The sequence below is a fragment of the Prionailurus viverrinus genome, chromosome B1 (assembly GCF_022837055.1).
Source record: "Prionailurus viverrinus isolate Anna chromosome B1, UM_Priviv_1.0, whole genome shotgun sequence".
NCBI lineage: Eukaryota > Metazoa > Chordata > Mammalia > Carnivora > Felidae > Prionailurus > Prionailurus viverrinus.
Window position 1 is genome coordinate 123,008,259 of NC_062564.1, and position 19,739 is coordinate 123,027,997.

The window sequence follows — 19,739 nt, forward strand, 5'->3', positions numbered from 1 at the left end:
TTCTAACCATTTGTCATTTGTTAACTATCTTAATGCTTATTAACAAACCTATGAGGTAGGAACTAGTATAATCACCCTCACCTTATTAATGGGGAAACTAAAATACAAAGAGGTTGGATTTCTTTTCTTATGTCACAGTATGTACGGGATGGAACTAAGACTGAATGCAGGTCTATTAGTGCTGGTATCCATGCTTTTAACCACTTTGCTCCATTGCCTCACATAAGAGAGAGGGAAAATCCTACTGCAGTTGAATTGATTCAGAGTTCCTGCTCCCAGCTACTTTCCTGCCCTTGACCTTGTTTGGTTATTCATTCCTTTCATGATTTCTGTTAATTCAACATTTCCTCCCTTTTCCTTAAGCTTGTTCATGTTGGGTTTCAGTAACTTGGAAAGAAAAGAGCCCTAACACAAAAATTGGGTTCCAGAAGGAAAATGGTTCATTAATATCCCTGAACTGTGGGACTCACTGAGTAGAGGGGACTGAGAAGCAATAAAAATTCCACCATCCTTGATTTGAAGATAGATTTTTGTAGTAAAGCAATTAAATGGTCAATTATCACCTGCCATCTCAGGATCCAGATCACATGCCCACTAAAACTATAAATGTAGGCAATTTGGAAGAAAAAAACTTTAATGTTTTAGCCTTTAGCAAGATGCTATGGCAGAGACAAGCCCAAACTAGCCCTTCTGAACAAGATCATTCACATCAGATCATTCCTTCCAGTCAATCTTCTCAAACAATATTGAGCATCACATGATCCAAGCATTGCTGAACAGGAAAAATGTGTAGGTTCCAAGATTAATGCATGGTTGCAAAAAGCTTGGTAACTAAGGTATTGTAGAGCAAGGTCATTTAAGGAGAGAGAAGAACGAACAAACCTAAGTCCCTTCAACCCCATCCAAGCACCTCCATTCTTGTATCATCTTGCCTGACTATATAAATCATAGTCAGCTGGAATGCCTCCCAAGAGCATTCTCCTGGCCAGGTTTTAGAGCAAAGAAACCAGGTCTCTTCACTCTAGCTCAGATAAGGTCCAAGTCTTATAGGAAGAGCTTCAAAACATCCTTGGGGGGGAATGGCAAGTCCCTAGACTGTATGATAAGATAGAAGCAGTGCTTCTATAGCCAGGACCCTGAGGATTTCTGAATCATTAGCAGATATAAAACCCTTCAAATGAAACTTATAACTAACTAATTAGGGGGTTAAGACAGTTCTGTTGCAAGAAAAATTCCAAACCTAGAGACCTAGTAATTATTGAAGCTTATCCCAAATTTTTCCCCACATCCATCCCGTCCCAAATTACTCTCACCTTACAGTAGCCGTGAACTATGACAGTAATATGTTCTCAGCAAAGAAACTGCTTCATTGGCCTCCTCTGAGGAAGCTCTCGACAAATAATGTCTAAGAGATGGGAGTCAAGGGAGCCTAAGCAGCCAACCGAAGAACTCACGCTCTTACTCTGCAAATTAATAAATGGGGCCTTGGTGATTTCTGGTCTAATATTTGCCTTGGTATCCTCATCTGGCAGAAGCCAGAATATTGAGGGCAGGGCCCAGAACTACAAATTTTAACAACCTCCCACAGAGGATTGATTCTTATGCATCCTGATGTGAAGAAACACTGCGGTAAAAAAATATTAAAAGGTAAACGTGATGAATACCTTGATGAAGCTTAAACCCCCATTTTGAATATGCTACCCATTATTTTATAAATTATTTTATATGTTTATATATTATATAAATTATTTTATATAAATTATTTTGTTATATAAATTCGTCCAGATGCAGCTAAGTCTCACCTAAATAAAACTCTCTAATCATGCACAATGACCTCATATTGCCTTGGGCACTTACCATCTTTGTCACTTTTTCTCAGCCTTTTTATAGCAGTTTGGATCATTATTTGTGCTCTTCCATCTTTTTTGACTCCCCGAGACCCGTGTTATACTCTCATTGTCCGGATCTGGCAGTACCTTTCATGTAATTGAAACTCCAGAAATTCTTATTGTTAACTAATTAGTAGTTGACCTTTCTCTTAGTTTCTTTCACTTGATTCACTTTTTTAAATAATCCCTACACTGTCTTCAGATGCATCCCTACCCTTCAAGCTCTCCTCATTCAGCATTCTTGTTTTCGACCTCCTTCCTCCCTAATCATTCTCCCACACTCCTTTCTGTCTTTCACCTTCCCATATTTGCCAACCACTTTGCTTGTCTGGTTTTCCCTTTGCTGATGTGTGGTCATGTAATTATGTTTAATAACTTCCGGTGTGCAAACACTATAACTGCTCTGTCTAGTTTGCCCAGGAGCAGAGTCGAAGAAGTGCAGTTCTCTTGGGTAGACCTGTAGGGTGCCATGGAAAGAAAATTCATCATGGACACTTCGGGCAAAGTAAGTGCTACCTTTAAAATACATTTATATCATTTCCATTAGTTATCTAAAAAGTATACACTGAAACAAAGTTAAGAAACCACTTTCCCCAATCAGATTAGCAAGGATTTTTAATGACAATACCTAATGTTTTCCCACTTGTGGAAACTCAAGCATCACTGATGGGAGAATAACTTTTTCGGAACCTCCTGGGTGATAGTTTGACAATATTGTATCAAATGCTTAAAAATGTGTCTATCATTTGACCCGGAAATTTATTCCAAGAAAATAATTATGTTGTTTTTATAAATAGGTTAATCATGGCATTGTTTTTAAGAGGACAGCACTGGAAACAAGATATGTCAAATACTAGGAAACTGATTAAATAAATTCTGACATATTAGTCAATAAAGTCCTAAGTGATTATTTTAAATTACCTGGAAAATACTTACTTATAAAGCAAAGTGCAAGAACAGACTGTAAAATAGTTTTCTTAGTATGATTATACAAACACACATAGCATATCAATTGGAAAGACTTAACATAAAATGTTACAAACAGTAATAACTGAGTGCCAGATTTGCCATTTTCCGCCCCCCTTTACGTGTCAGCTTTCCAAGTTTTTTGCCTTGAGTGTGTACCATTTTGAAATCAGGAAAGCGTTTTTCATAAAGTATACACTTTTACTGGAGTTTGGTAGGTGAAAGCAGAATTATTTCATCTTGAGAAAGAAGTAGTGTTTTTCTACATAATTTTATTTGAACTTCTCTTGTGGCATTTGTCCCTTTTCTTTGTAATATAATACGTATATTATCTCCTCTATCTAAGTTTCTTGGAGACATAACAGAGTCAGTCAGTTCCGTATATCTTACAATTACTAGCACAGAAAACTTGCAAATGGAACATACATAAAATCATAAAGCGTACTAGGACCACCAGATATTAAGCTCTTTCAAAAGTAAAGTATTTGATCATTGCGGTACTGCTGCAAGAACTGTCAGGATGATACATGGAACAAGAGAAACGGCTTCCAAAGAGAAACCTGTAAATGTGAGAACTTCTACGTATATGGTAAAGGGGCTAATTAAGCATAAATGAAAGAAATAATCAAGAGTTCATGCTAGGACAATTCATTTAGATTCTATAACTGCACATCGCACAAAAAAATGATTTTAAGTTGGATTTAAGAATTAAACACTTAGAAGCCAAACTATAAAAATCTAGAATGAGAAGAAATATTTATTTGGTCTCTATACAGAGAGAATTTCCAAAGCATAAAAATGGGATAAATAACAAAGGAAAAGAAGCTTCTAACCAAAATTTTTAAATGTGTGTATGTGCGCACACATGCACGTAAATGCACAAAAATTAAGGTTCAAATATCAATCAGGGAAAATCATGTACAGCAAGCTGACAGACAATAACTTATTCCTTTAATGTGTAAAGAGGTCAAATGATTAATGAGAAAAACACCAAGATGCGAGTAGATACATACATTAACTCTATGCCCAAATACTCCATGAAACAGGAAAGTATATATGACTAATATAAACATGGAAAATATTCAATATTATTAGCATTAAAAAATACTAGTAAAAGAGATAGATTTTTTGTGTCTATTATATATTTTGGTTTCAATGATTATGGTCAGTGCTAATGAGGGTGGGATAAATGATGATATAGATATTCTTTTACTTCTAGGAATTGTGCCAAATTATTAAACATTTCTACTAAGAGATTTGGAAATCAATTCAGCCTTAGCAATGTCTCTATCTTTTCCAAAATAATTGTTACTTAAGGAAACCAGGCAAGTCAAAATTATGAACAAAGCTGTTTATCACATTAGACTTTAGAACAGTCAAAACAATGGAAATGATTACATTTGTAAGTGGTTACTAAGCAAACTGGAACATTCAAATGATGAAATACAAAGTAGCCATTTATTTATTTATTTTTAATGTTTATTTCTTTATTTTGAGAGAGAGAACAAACGAGCAGGGGAGGTGTAGAGAGAGGGAGAGAGAGAGAATCCCAAGCAGGCTCTGCCCTGTCAGCCCAGAGTCCCACATGGGGCTCAAACCCATGAACTGTGAGATCAAGACCTGACCTGAAATCAAGAGTCAGACACTTAACCAACTGAGTCACCCGGGTGCCCCAAAAGTAGCCATTTAAAATTCTGATTACAGAGGTGCCTGGGTGGCTCAGTCAGAAAAGCACATGACTTTTGATCTTGGGGTCATGGGTTTCAGTCTCACGCTGGGTGTAGTGATTACTAAAAAAAATAGTTAAAATTCTGATTACAAAGCATTTGAAGTGATGAGAAAATGCCTACTTACAAGTAGATGACAAATGGTCATTACATGGTGGCTGTCACTAGCAAAAAAGCAGAATACAAAACTGTAGACATGATCTCTACTGTATCAAAATTGTTTTAAGAGACTAGAAGGAAATATGCTAAAATTTCAGTAGGTTGCATCTAAAATTGCAGTGATCTTTTATTTATGATTTTTGTACTTTACTAATTATAACAAATAAGTGTCGTTTGTATGATCAGAATAAAAATTAATTTTTTTCACAAAAGTTTTGTTGTCCTGGTGTCAACAGACAATCACATGCCGGGCAGCCATTGCCTGGAAAACAGGTTCTACTCTTGCAATTGAGGAAGTACAAGTCGATCCACCAAAGGCTCGGGAAGTTCGTATTAAGGTAAATTTAAGTCTTTTAACGTTTACCTTTGTAGGTAAATGTAAGGAAATCCTGTTTCATGAAATGAAACATATTTTATATGTAATACATATAACATTTGCATTTGGGGTCTGTCCACTTCTCTTAGTAAAATGAATTTTTTAAACTAAGATAAATGAATAGAGGTAATGAATGTTTAATATATTCTTAATATTTGTAAAATACTGGTAATTTACTCATCTACCATAATTACTTTTTAAGTATTGAAATTTTTACTTAAATTATATAACATCATAGGTCTATATACTTCACAATGTGACCTAGAAGGCATTTTAAGTACTAACTTCTTTTCATTGAGGGAAAGGCGACAAGAACTGCATTTCCCCCTACTTCAATGATACAAAATTGATATCAACAAATGAATATGCAATGACTAACAGACTAATGTTCCATCTCTATTGTTTGGAGCTCACACATGATAACCTCAGAAAATGTCTGAAAAAGTTCACTGTGTGGTAAATTTCAATTTCTAGGAATGAGCAGCTAGGACTCCATGATAGTCTTCAAAGTGACTTGGAAGAGTTAACAGTTATTGAACAGAGCTTGGACCAGGGATGGGAAAACAATGACCTGTCAACAGCTTCTTGCCACTCTCAAATCAAACTTTTGATCAATACATCCCAAATTTTATAAAACCATTAAATACCCAAGATTAGGAGTATTATTACTCCCAGTTAAACATTAATATTCACCTATCTTCTAATTTGAGATCAGGAAATTGAACACTTGACTTAATAAATAAGACAAATACTGGATGCCATATGCATCTAGTCATACTATATCTAATCAAAGTCGAAGGTGTAGGAGGATGGCTACAGGAGTAACAGAGACAAGGAATGAAGGGAACTGGAAAGATGCCAAAAGGAAAAGGTGATGGAGGGAAGTACAAAAAGACAGACAGGCAGTGAAAAACAAAACAGGAGAATTTGGGAACACTGAATAAATTATCAAGTCCATGTCTAGTGTTACACTCAAGATTTTATTTCACCAATGAGACATGGTAAAGAACAAAATGAAAATTGATAAGAATGTACACAAAGAAAGAAGTTTGGTAACTGACTGCTGTTCAGAAGCTGTATTTTTCTATTTATCATCCATCCAAACAGCATTTAATTAGTCCTTATTGTGTACTGGGTCACCATCTGCTGAAATGTTTACTAGTTAATTAGTCAATATTCTCTGTTCTTACATTGATAGGCTCCTTAACTACAAAGGCTACACCCTAAATAATAAATCCACAATAGGCTACCAAGGTAGAAGTTGCATAGCAAGAAACTCAGCAACATCACACTGAACCCTGAAGAAATCAAGGTTAAGGACTGGGTCTGTTCATAAGAACAGTCAATTCCACCTCCAGCTTATGCCATGGGAAACTTCCCCAAAATAACTGCATACTCTTATTTGATATGTAGAACCAAAGTAATAAGGAGATTCCAGCCTGCTGCATACCTAAAACAACACTTCTAGCCTTTGACAGCATCTTGAAGCCATTTTAGCACTGTGGGAACCAAAACCACAGCATATTTCTCATGAGCACTTTCTCTTCACCAGGATCCTTCATTTTCCAGGATCATATACCACAGTTGTTCCCAGCGTTCCAGCTATAAATGCTGCCACTCTCACTACACACACTGGAGAACTAGTCAATGTGCTCAGGCATAGGCTTTTCTGGCTGCAACCCAGGCACAGCAGTAACTTAGGGGCTATGGTACATGAAATGTTTCATTTTTATGACCAATGTCATTGGGTCAGGTCTATTGACAGATAAGAAAACTCAGGCCATTAACTAAGAAAGTTTTAAAACTTCACAACATCAACTAAATTTTGCAATGGTTAATTTTAACTTAAATTCATTGTTACATTATTAATTTAAAGAATGTTCTCAATGTATAAATTTGAAATGTTAAAAACAGATTTTCCCAGAGCATTGGAAAAACGTTCAACAGTATGGGCCTAAAATTCTTTGTTTCTCAATCATGGTGTTATTGATAATGTGGCAAAAAGTCCTTCATTGTATGTGATTGTCCGTCATATTTCAAAACTATTTGATGACATAAATGTACAAAGTAGATTTCAAAAAAATCTAAGTTTATTTCCAGGTCTTAACATGTGCCACATAACTTTGGACAAGTCATTCTAAGTCTCTGAATCTCCCTTTCCTCACCTCTAAATTGGGAATGATACAATCCGCCCTGTATTCCTCTGAGCATTGTAATAGGGATCAAATGACACAGTTCACATAAAGAAATTTTTTTAATAATCAGTCTCAGATTAAAAGAAAAAGATAAAGGAAAATTCCAAACCAACTGATTCTTGGTTATTTAATTCTTATGCAGATGATATCTACAGGGATCTGTGGTACTGATGATCATGCAGTAAAAGGATTACTCTCCACAAACTTTCCTTTCATCCCAGGCCATGAAGGAGCTGGGATTGTAGAGAGTATTGGCGAAGGAGTGAGCTCAGTGAAACCAGGTAGGAAGTGGGGTAATGAAACCTTCCCACAAACAGCCTCCCAAAGAGCTCCCCTGCACAGAGAAGGAACTTAAAATGCATTCACTGGGGTGCCTGGGTGGCTCAGTCGGTTAAACGTCCGACTTCAGCTCAGATCATGATCTCACAGTTCGTGAGATCGAGCCCCGCATCGGGCTCTGTGCTGACAGCTCAGAGCGTTAGGGGTCACTGATTGTCTCAAATTCTATGTCTCCCTCTCTCTCTGTTCCTCCCCCGCTCATGCTCTGTCTGTCTCTCCTTCAAAAATAAATAAAAAACATTAAAAGAAATTTTTTTAATAAATAAATAAATAAATAAATAAAATGCATTCACACACTTACAGGAGAAAAAAAACTGGTTTACCTCTAGACTCTTCTAACTAATCACATATCATTATATTAAATGTATTCAGTCATTCCAAGAGTCACATGGTTTCTCTGCTGTTTTCTCTAGAAATTCAGAGGGGCAGCAACTGAGCCAAGAATATATCTATAACTAAATGAGAGTTGAGATAGGACCAGTGTACTTCTAAATAGACTTAAAACTATTGAGACTGCTCCTTACATACTGTATCCCCGACATGTTTACCACAGTGCCTGTCCCATGGTTAGAATGCATACGTTTGACAGATGAATGTTCTAATAAACTGGAATATCAAACTTGAATTTTCATTGACAGGATGATGATGATATTTCAAAGAATCAAAGAAAGCAAGTATATGTTCTTCCCCAGACTACCAAAAAAGATCTGGACATAGTTATTCTTAGCCTGTCTGAAATTATTAGAGTGAGTAAGAGCAATCACACAGATTAAGATACTATAGAACCTCACAGCTTGGAACCAGGCACACAAAGAGACTTAATAAAGGGCATGGTCAGGATATTTGTGAAGCTCTTACCAGGGAATTCATTTAGCAAACAATTATGAGATGCCTACATTGAATCTGACACTAGGCACAGAAAGGTGACAAAAGTAAAAAGGCACGGTCTATCTCCAAGAGCATAATGCAAACAGAAGAGATATATGCTCTAACTCCTCTTTAGCTTAAAAAAAAAAAAAATTCGAGTGAAAGTTTTGTGTAAAACAATGAGGGGTTGGAGGAGAAAGAGTTGGAGGAGAAAGGACAAGAGAGCAAAAGTTCTCCTGAATTTGAGATCCACTACCTTTGGAATTTTTAAGGGCCAGTGAAGTTAAGATGTGCCTTATCTAAACTTACAAGAGAAACTAATGTTACACCATATGTTAACTAACTGGAATTTAAATGAAAACTTAAAAAGAAAACAGCAATGGGCAATGTTATGCTGGCTACCATAATCTGCCCACAGCAAGTTTTCAAGCCATCCAATGAAATTTTTATAAACATACTATTGTATTTTTGATCCAGTAATATTTTAAACTAATACTTATATTATTATTTCTCTATATATAGGAGATAAAGTCCTCACACTTGCTATACCACAGTGTAGAGAATGCAGTTCCTGTTTGCATCCCAAGGGAAACTTCTGTGAGAAGCAAGAGTTAGTAATTTACCCCTTACTCTATTATTAAATTGCTGATATTGTATAAGCACTGACCTGTAACTAAACGTGCTCTCTTCTGTCTTTATAATTCCACGTGTCGGTGCCACCACCTGTAACTGTGTCTGTCTCCGCGAACAGTGTTCTACCTTCTTCTGGATTAATGCTGGACAGGACCAGCAGATTTACCTGCAAAGGAAAAAAGATTTATCACTTTTTCCGTGCAAGCACATTCACTGAATATACAGTTGTACCTGAGATTGCAGTGGCAAAAATTGATGCTGCTGCTCCTATGGATAAAGTTTGTATCATAAGCTGCGCGGTGTCTACAGGTTATGGGGCTGCTGTAAATTCGGCCAAGGTGAGGAAGTTACCTGTGTATTAATGTGTGTCATAGTGATTTGCCTGGAAAACATCAAAATGTTCAATAGTTGTATACAGTTCCAAAGGTTTCAATGGTTGTTTTTGTTTGTTTGCTTTCCTAATTACCTATGTGTCCAGGGTTGATTTCTAATACAAACATGCCTTGTGAATTTGTAGGTCACTCGCGGTTCCACGTGCGTGGTCTTTGGACTTGGTGGAGTTGGTTCAGCCATTGTCATGGGCTGTAAAGCATCTGGTGCTTCTAGGATCATCGGGGTTGACATCAATGAGGAGAAGTTTCCCTGGGCAAGAGCATTAGGGGGTCACTGATTGTCTCAACCCTCGAAACCTCAAGAAACCTGTCCAGCAGGTGGTCATGGAAATGACAAGAGTTGGTGTTGACTTTGCCTTTGAAGCCATTGGACTCAGTGATACGATGGTAGGTGGGCTTAGGGCACAGTGCATAGGTGCTTAAAGAGGATGGGGCGGGAGTGAGAAATACATGCTAAATATCCACACATAGATGGGTATAAACTCTCCTGAACATACATTTTGGACCTGTGGACCCCAAATGTAAAACTGGAATATAAATTCACTCTAAAACATCTATTTTAAAAATAAAAGCAATATATACCTAAAGATATGTCATTATAATACACAAAATTTAAACATTCAAAAGGCCATAATACCAGTATTCCCCTTCTTTATTCCTAGGTCTTCAGATACACTCTTATATTTAAGTATAAACATCATTTAACTCACAAGATAATTATGGGTCCTGTATCAGAAGTCCTAGGGATATAAGGGTGAACAAAATAGGCACTACACTCTTGGATCTTACAGTTCAGAGGAGAGAATATATAGACATTTAATATGTTTTATTGTGTACCTAACATACTTGATAGACAAATAAAGGAAGTAAAGGTAGTAATATAGGTAAAAGAGAAAATAAGGCAAAATGGAGAAAAGGAGGAAGACAACAGGGCGATGAGCCAGAAAAGGAAGTAAAACAAATAGATAAGATATGAAAAAGTACACTGTACATCCCTGCAAAACTGAATTAAAAATAAATAAATAAAGCTTCACACACCCATATATGTATATGTTTTATTTTAATAGAAATGAGTTAGAGAACCATGCCAAGTGAGAAGGTCTGGCAAAGGCAGTGAGTAATTTTATTTAATAAACATATGGTCCTCATTATATATCAGATAATGTTCTAAATGTCTTAAGAATGGTAAATTGTTTAATCTTCATAACAATTCTATGAAGTAGGCAGTATTAGTCTTCCTTTTACAAATGAAGAAACTGAGGCATATGGAGGTTAAGTAACTTACCTAAGGTCACACAGCTAGCACAGCACACAGTCTTTCCCACTAAATTCTACTGGTTCTACAATGAAATCCCATCACTAGCAGTGTTGAAGCTGAGGTTGAGATAGCATCTGGCCAGGAAGAGGTTCAAGATCTAGGAACACAATCCCTCTACTTCTGGTGGTAGTTGTTACTTGTGTGGGAAGGCACTTACGGTCATTATTGTTGTTACCAGATTGCTGCTTGGGATTCCTGCCACCGGAGCTATGGTGTCTGTCTGATCATTGGGGCGGCTTCATCAAATTCACAGCTTTCCCTGAACGCACCAGAAATTATCTCTGGACGGACACTGAAGGGTGTGTGTTTAGGAGGTAGGTCAACAAACAGAAGGGACTAGTTGGTTGCTCTCATGAAATCCCTTTTGACTTTGTAGAAACATACAATTCAAAATTCCTCCTCTTGGGGAAACAGAGCTATAATGGTAGAGGTCTTCAAAGACTTTTCCAATAAGGAAGAGCTTTGCAAATCAACGTCAGTTAATTTAATTAAATAGGTTTTTTTAGGTTCAAATACAAATTTTATCTCCTACAAAATAGTTTTTGGGTTTTTCCAGTGTTTCAAACAATTCAGTCAACTTCAGTTCCAAATGCTGGTGAGTTCAAAGTTTATTCTGCTACTTTAGCAGCAAATCTTTTGGATAATTATATGCACCAACCTGGAGTTTTGACACCAGCTTTTATCCTCCCAAAGGAGCCCTTATTTCTGAGCATTATTGACCAACAGCTTCAGTCAATTAACATTCCCATCTGCACGTAGTTCCCAATGCCATCTCTATGTGTGTATGAATACACAGAAGAGGAAATTTTGGGTAAAGGTAAGCCCAGGAGGTGAGCTATAAACTGCTAGTTTAAAAGGACCATTTTTCAACACAGTAACATGTGAATACTGACCCAATTTTTCTCCAAAGGAATTCTAGGTAACAGAACTGTCTGTAGCAGCCACACTTAGTAACAGCAGTCAATAGCTTCTGATGTATAAATGATTTTTCTCTCATGTTCAATGTCAGATTTTCAGAAGAAAATCTCCATCACATGTTTACACTTGTTTCCTTTTGGTTGGTTTGGCATTTCTCAAATCTTATCACAATAGCCTTTTGTTTTGTTTTGTTTTGCAGGTTATAAAACCAGAGACTGTATTCCCCAACTAGTGACTGATTACCTGCAAAATAAAATTAATATAGATCCCTTAATAACCCATCAGTTGCCTTTTGACCAACTCCACAAAGCTTTCGAGTTGTACCATGCTGGAAAAACGTGAGTGCTTTATTTGATGATCTCCACTACCCTGAATTCACAGAGAAATGACTCTTCAAACATTTCCAAGTGGTTTTGTGAGAAAGAGATGGCCACTTGGATCTTCAATATCTTTCGCACTCTCTACCTTATTTCCTACTATTACCAGGATTAGAAAAAGTTTTACCTATAAGCCCCTCTTTGGGAAATTTCCACATCAGCCTATTTTTTAAAAATGTAAAAGGATTCCATATAATACTAAGAAGCACTTGACACTACATTAGCCAATTATGTATTACTTTTCTGGTTAGAGAAATTATCTAGAATGAATGAGTTGACATTACTGAAGTCATACAATTTTGCAAGGAATCTTAGAGGCAAAGGTTTAGATTCCACCTAGGGCACAAATCCTTCTGCATCATTTCTGACAAATGGTCACTCTGTTTCAGCTAGCAAACCTTCGGGGATGGAGTGTTCACTCAGTGTGTTCATTTATTCATTCAATGTTTATTTTGTGATGGTGCAGTGTTTGCCAGGACTGTCCTAAGTGCTAGAGACACCATTAGAGAATAAGCAACAATAAGTAAATGAGGAATTACTCCTGTGATGAATGCTTTGATTTTCTCATTCTGATTCTAAGCACATCTCCCTTTCAAATTCTCTCCCCCAATTCTACCTACATTCTCTGATTGGTAAGTGATTTAAAAAAAATTTTTTTAGGGGCGCCTGGGTGGCGCAGTCGGTTAAGCGTCCGACTTCAGCCAGGTCACGATCTCGCGGTCCGTGAGTTCGAGCCCCGCGTCAGGCTCTGGGCTGATGGCTCGGAGCCTGGAGCCTGTTTCCGATTCTGTGTCTCCCTCTCTCTCTGCCCCTCCCCCGTTCATGCTCTGTCTCTCTCTGTCCCAAAAATAAATAAACGTTGAAAAAAAAATTAAAAAAAAAATTTTTTTAATCTAGGTCTTTAAGTTTTACCCTGCTATACCACCTTCTTGGTTATGGCCTAGCATGTCAGCCAATCTGAATCAGAAATAAAGAATCAAGAAACCTCATCTGAAATTTTATGCACAGATTATGGAGAATGCAGAGAGGGGATCTAGCAGACAGTATACATGCTGCAAAAGGAACACCCCCCCCAAAAAAAATTATTATTTTTTCCTAAGAAGACACAGTGCTAGATTCTGGGGCTGACAAAAGCTGATCAGAAGCCATAGCAGAGGGTTTGGATGTCTTTGTGATCACACAGCCTGAGAAACAGTCCTCAAGGCTGAGGCCTTCCTTTCTGATGTTGGATACTGATGTTGATCCTGCTTACACCATATCCAAGTGGTGATATTAACAATGATCCCAATCAGAGGATCAAGTGATATTTCATATAGGTGAACTAGGATGAAGGTGGAATTGGGAGGGGGTACGGAGGAAAATGTAGGCAATGCAACGTCACATAATACAGTGCATAATTGCTTTGCTGAAATCACTGTTTCTTAAGCAATTCAATCACTTTACTATTACACTTTTATGTTTCAGCATCCGCTGTATTCTGCTGTTCTGAGATCCCAGATGATAAAAGGTGAAAGGGCATCCTTGGGGATATCATTCCTTTCCTGTATCACCTCTCTGATCATTCCAGTACAGTGGAAAGAGGCATACCAGAGATGGAAATGCAGTGTAATTGTGAAAAATGAAATATGTGCATCTTGAACGTAGCTGTAATAAAATAACTGCTCAGAGAACAGATATTACATAATTCGTTCTGTGACTTTATAAAGAGAAATGATGGGATTTAGTGATGACATTGTTGATATGTCCATCAACCCAATTGATCTCTGTCACCAGTCCATGAAAGGTGTCACTGACTTATCCCTTGTTGCCATTCTCAGAGTACTTCCATAATACACAGATTTCTCTGTATCTTTCATGCCACACCAGGGTTTGCATGATTTTGCTTCTTCCTCAACATGCTGGGGTATCATAAATCTTTGGAAGGCTATCTCAGGACACAGTAAGCCATTTTCTATGCTAAGGTCTTTAGACCATTCTATCCCTCTACCTATGAAATGTTGAGCCACGGTTCACTGCTTTCAAACACAAAAATGCATTTGGGAAATCTTGCCAATTCCACCCCTAGGTAGTAGGTATAGGACCCTCTCAGAAGAATTCTTCCATATCTACAAGCTCCAAACTCCTTCTTCAAGTCTTTGAGCCAGTATAATCATTTCTTCATTGAGGTTGAGAGATTAGGAGCAGAAAGAAAAACTCAAGCTCCTCTTATCCTGCTTTTTTTCTTATATTTTTCGTCTGTCCATGAGTAATTTCTATTTTCCTTAATCCTTCAGCTTTTGAAACACAAAAGCTGACAGGAAAATTCCTCTTACAATTGCTTTAATTCAATATCCCTTCCTGATATCTGAGCCCAGAATATCCAGTTGACATAATGGGCAAAGGTCCAAGAATTAAACAAAAAAAAAAAAAAGGAAAAGAAAAGAAAGAAAAATATTTTTTAAAGGTGTTTATGTTAAACATGATCCTGAAAGTCTAGTTCTGTCACCTTCTCAATAAGCTCTTCTCTCTCTGAGTATCCACTGCCACACTGTAAAACAGGGAAAATAAGAACAATGTTGTTGGATGATTTTTAAGACTGGAGATCATGTGTTTAACATGGAGATTGATATGATTGAATATAAACTTAACTCAACACTGAAGTTCAAGACTAAAATTATCTAAGCAAATTTAATCCCTAAAAATAACTATCATTAAACTGTCCTGGGTAGAGACATCACCATAAACACATAACCTACATATAACACAATGGCACTAAATCTATATCTTTAAATAATCACTCTGAATGTAAATGGACTAAATGCCCCAATCAAAAGACATAGGCTATCAGAATGAATAACAAAAAACAAGATCCATCTGTATGCTGCCTATAAGAGACTCATTTTTAGACCCGAGGACACCTGATTGAAAGTGAGGGGACAGAGAACCATCTATCATGCTAATGGACATCAAAAGAAAACTGGAGTAGCCATACTTATGTCAGGTAAACTAGATTTCAAAACACAGACTGCAACAAGAGATGAAGAAGGGCATTATATCATAATTGAGGGGTTTATCCATCAAGAAGAGCTAACAATTGTAAATGTTAATGCTCCCAACATGAGAGCACCCAAATATATAAATCAATTAATCACACATAAACAAATGTATAGATAATAATATTAATTATAGGGGACTTTAATACTCCACTTACAGAAATGGACAGGTCATCTAGGCAGAAAATCAATAAGGAACAATGGCTCAGATGACACACTGGACCAGATGGACTAACAGATATATCCAGAACATTTCATCCTCAAGCAGAACACATTCTTCTCAAGCACATATGGAACACTCTCAAAATAGAACACATACTGTGTCACAAAACAGCCCTCAACAAGATTGAGATCATACCATGCATATTTTCAGATCACAATGCTATAAAACATGAAATCAACCACAAAAAAAGATTTTTAGAAAGCCCACAAATACATGGAGGATAAAGAACATCGTACTAAAGAATGAATGGCTCAACCCTGAAATTAAAGAAGAACTTTAAAAATATATGGAAGTAAATGAAAATGAAAACATGACAGTCTAAACTCTTTGGGATGCAGCAAAGGTAGTCCTAAGAGGAAAATACACTGCAATTCAGTACTATCCCGAGATGCAAGAAAGGTCCCAAATACACAACCTAACATTACACCTAAAGGAGCTAGAAAGGCAGCACCAAAGAAAGCCCAAATCAGAAGAAAAATAATAAAAATTAGAATAGAAATAAAGAATATAGAATAAAAAAATGAAAACAAGAACAAAACAAAACAAACAAACAAAAAATCCAGTAGAACAGATAAATGAATCTAAGAGCTGGTTTTTTGAAAGAATAAACAAAATTGATAAACCCCTACCCAGACTTCTCAAAAGAAAAGAGAGAGGACCTAAATAAAAAAAAAAAATCACGAATGAAAGAGGAGAGATCACAACCAACAACACAGAAATACAATTACTAGAACACTATGAAAAAATACATGCCAACAAACTGGACAATCTGGAAGAAATGGACAAATTCCTAGAAACTCACACACTACCAAAACTCAAATGGGAAGAAACAGAAAATTTGAACAGACCCATTTCTGGTGAAGAAATTGAATCAGTTATCAAATAAGAGTCCTGAGTCCAATGGCTTTCCAGGGAAATTCTACCAGACATTTAAAACAGAGTTAATACCTATTCTTCTCAAGCTATTCCAAAAAGTAGAAATGGAAGGAAAGCTTCCAGACTCATTCTGTGAAGCAAGTATTACCTTGATTCCCAAACCAAACAAAGACCCCACTAAAAAGGAGAATTACAGACCAATATCTCTGATGAACATGGATGCAAAAATTCTCAACAAGATACTAGCAAATCGAATTCAACAGTATATTAAAATACTTATTCGCCATTATCAACCGGGACTCATTCCTGGGCTGCAGGTTCAATATTTGCACAGCAATCAACGTGATACATCACAATAACAGAAGAAAGGATAAGAACCATATGATCTTATCAATAGATGCAGAAACAGCATTTGACAAAATACAGCACCCTTTCTTAATTAAAACCATCAGGAAAGTCGGGATGGAAGGAATATACCTTAACATCAGAAGAGCCATATATGAAAGGCCCACAGCTAATATTATCCTCAAGGGGGAAAAACTGAGAACTTTCCCCTGAGATCAGGAAAATGACAGGGATATCTACTCTCACCACTGTTGTTTAACATAGTGTTGGAAGTCCTAGCCTCAGTAATCAGACAGCAAAACAAAACAAAAGGCATCCAAATTGGCAAAGAAAAAGTCAAACTTCCACTCTTCACAGATGACATGATACTCTACATGGAAAACATGAACAACTCCACCAAAAAACTGCTAGAGCTGATACAGGAATTCAGTGAATTTGCAGGCTATAAAATCAATGTACAGAAATTGGTTGCATTTATATACACCAATAAGAAGCTACAGAAAGAGATATCAGGGAATTGATCGATCCCATTTATAACTGCACCAAAAACCATAAAATACCTAAGAATAAAGCTAGCCAAAGAGGTAAAAGATCTATATGCTGAAAACTATAGAAATCTTGTAAAAAAAAATTGAAGAAGACACAAGGAAATGGAAAAACATTCCATGTTCATGGACTGGAAGAACAAATATTGTTAAAATGTCAATACTACCCAAAGCAATCTACATATTCAATGCAATCCCAATCAAAACAGCACCAACATTCTTCATAGAGCTAGAACAAACAATCCTAAAATTTGTATGGAACCACAAAAGGCCCTGAATAGCCAAAGTAAAAATGAAAAAGAAAAAGCTGGAGGCATCACAATCCCATACTTTAACCTGTCATACAAAGCTATAATCATCAAGCAGTATGGTATTGGCACAAAAACAGACACATAAATCAGAGATAGAATAAAGAACCCAGAAATGGACCCACAAATATATGGCCAACTAATCTTTGACAAAGCAGGAAAAAATGTCCAGTGGAAAAAAGACAGTCTCTTTCACAAATGGTGCTGGGAGAACTGGACAGCAACATGCTGAAGAATGAAACCGGACCACTTTCTTACACCCTACACAGAAGAAACTCAAAACGGGTTAAAGACCTACATGTGAGACAGGAAACCATCAAAATCCAAGAGGAAAAAGCAGGCAGCCACCTCTTTGACCTCAGCTGCAGCAACTTCTTACTTGACATGTCTCTGAAGGCAAGGGAAATAAAAGAATAAATGAATCAAGATAAAGAGCTTCTGTGTGGGAAAGGAAACAACAACACTGAAAGGCAACCAACGGAATGGGAAAAGATATTTGCAAATGACATATCAGATAGAGGGCTAGTATCCAAAATCTATAAAGAACTCAACAAACTCCACACCCGAAAAACAAATAATCCAGTGAAGAAATGGGCAGAAGACATGAATAGGCACTTTACCAAAGAAGGCATCCAGATGGCCAACAGACACATGAAACAATGTTCAATGTCATTCATCATCAGGGAAATATAAATCAAAGCCACACTGAGATACCACCTCATACCAGTGATAGTGGCTAAAATGAACAAATCAGGAAACTACAGATGCTGGTGAGGATGTGGAGAAATGGGAACACTCTTGCACTATTGGTGGGGATGCAAACTGGTACAGCCACTCTGGAAAACAGTTTGGATATTCCTCAAAAAATTAAAAATAGAACTACCCTATGACCTAGCAATAGCACTGCTAATAATTTGCTCAAGGGATACAGGAGTGCTGATGCATAGGGGCCCATGTACTGCAATGTTTAAAACAGCACTTTCAACAATAGCCAAATTATGGAAAGAGCCTAAATGTCCATCAACTGATGAATGGATAAAGATGTAAGTTTATATATACAATGGAATACTACTTGGCAATGAGAAAGAATAAAATCATGCTATTTGCATCAATGTGGATGGAACTGGAGGGTATTATGCTAAGTGAAATAAGTCAGTCACAGAAAGACAGATATCATATGTTTTCACTCATGTGGATCATGAGAAACTTAACAGAAGACTATGGGGGAAGAGAATGGAGGAAAAATAGCTACAAACAGAGGGAGGGGGGCAAACCATAAGAGACTCTTAAATACAGAGAACAAACTGAGGGTGGATGGGGGTGGGGAAGGGGGAGAAAGTGGGTGATGGGCATTGAGGAGGTCACTTGTTGGGATGAGCACTGGATGTCGCATGTAAGCCAACTTGACAATAAATTATAATTTAAAAAAAAAGAAGCGAAGGATACATGGCAGTATTTAAGAAGGATACAAGATGATAGGGATATCCTAAACTCATCTCCTCCCACAAACACACCAAATCTACAGTCACAAATGGATCACTACCCTCTAAAAATGATGTAAAAACTGAAAACTAGATGAAATGCTCTATACAACAGAGGATAAAAAGATCTTATTGCAATGGGGAGAAGAGGCAAAGAGACACAGTCTTCCAAAAACCGCACCCCTGGTGCAGTGATATACAATAAGGATGGATATCACTAGACAGGCACTTGTCCCAGGGAAGCAAAGGGTTGGTACCCTACATCAGGCACCTTGGCCACTGGGATTTGTACCAGCCCAGGGAGATGAGACCCAAGAATGTCCAGCTTGGAAAACCAACCAGGGCTGAAAGTAGTTACTTAAGTGCTATAGGAAACTGACATTTCCTTCTTGGAAGGCTCATGTATGGTCTTGCTTACCCTAAGATCCAGAAAAAAATCAGCAGATTGAAAATATCTAGACAATATGTGACGGAGATTAATTTACTAATCTAGGGTCATCAGCTGGAGGAATAGGGGCCAGTTGAGCTGTTCGTCAGAACTGGAGACACTGGCAGATGCTATTGTTGCACTCTCCATAAAACCTGTTAGCATAGTTGAGCAAGCTTGGATACAGCACACTTCCATGGCCTTGCTGGGACAGGGGGTGAGTAGTTATGGCACTTACTGAGGCCAGAGGGCACAAGTGGTTACAGTGCTCCCCTGTTCCCTAGCTGGAGCAGGAAATCTCCTGGTACTTAGCTAAAGTCTTTGAGCATGGGCAGTTCTGACACTC

At 37.2% G+C, this 19,739-nt stretch overlaps 1 protein-coding gene across 1 annotated transcript; it reads left to right on the top strand.

Moving 5' to 3' along the window:
• The first annotated feature begins 2,358 nt into the window (after positions 1 to 2,358).
• On the top strand, positions 2,359 to 13,645 carry LOC125163680 (alcohol dehydrogenase 6-like). The gene is given in 10 exon segments (XM_047855773.1): positions 2,359 to 2,394; positions 4,978 to 5,079; positions 7,455 to 7,593; positions 9,041 to 9,128; positions 9,270 to 9,489; positions 9,669 to 9,809; positions 9,811 to 9,930; positions 11,040 to 11,175; positions 11,979 to 12,117; positions 13,621 to 13,645. Coding segments are annotated over 10 exon segments (1,146 nt in total).
• Positions 13,646 to 19,739: the final 6,094 nt, after the last annotated feature.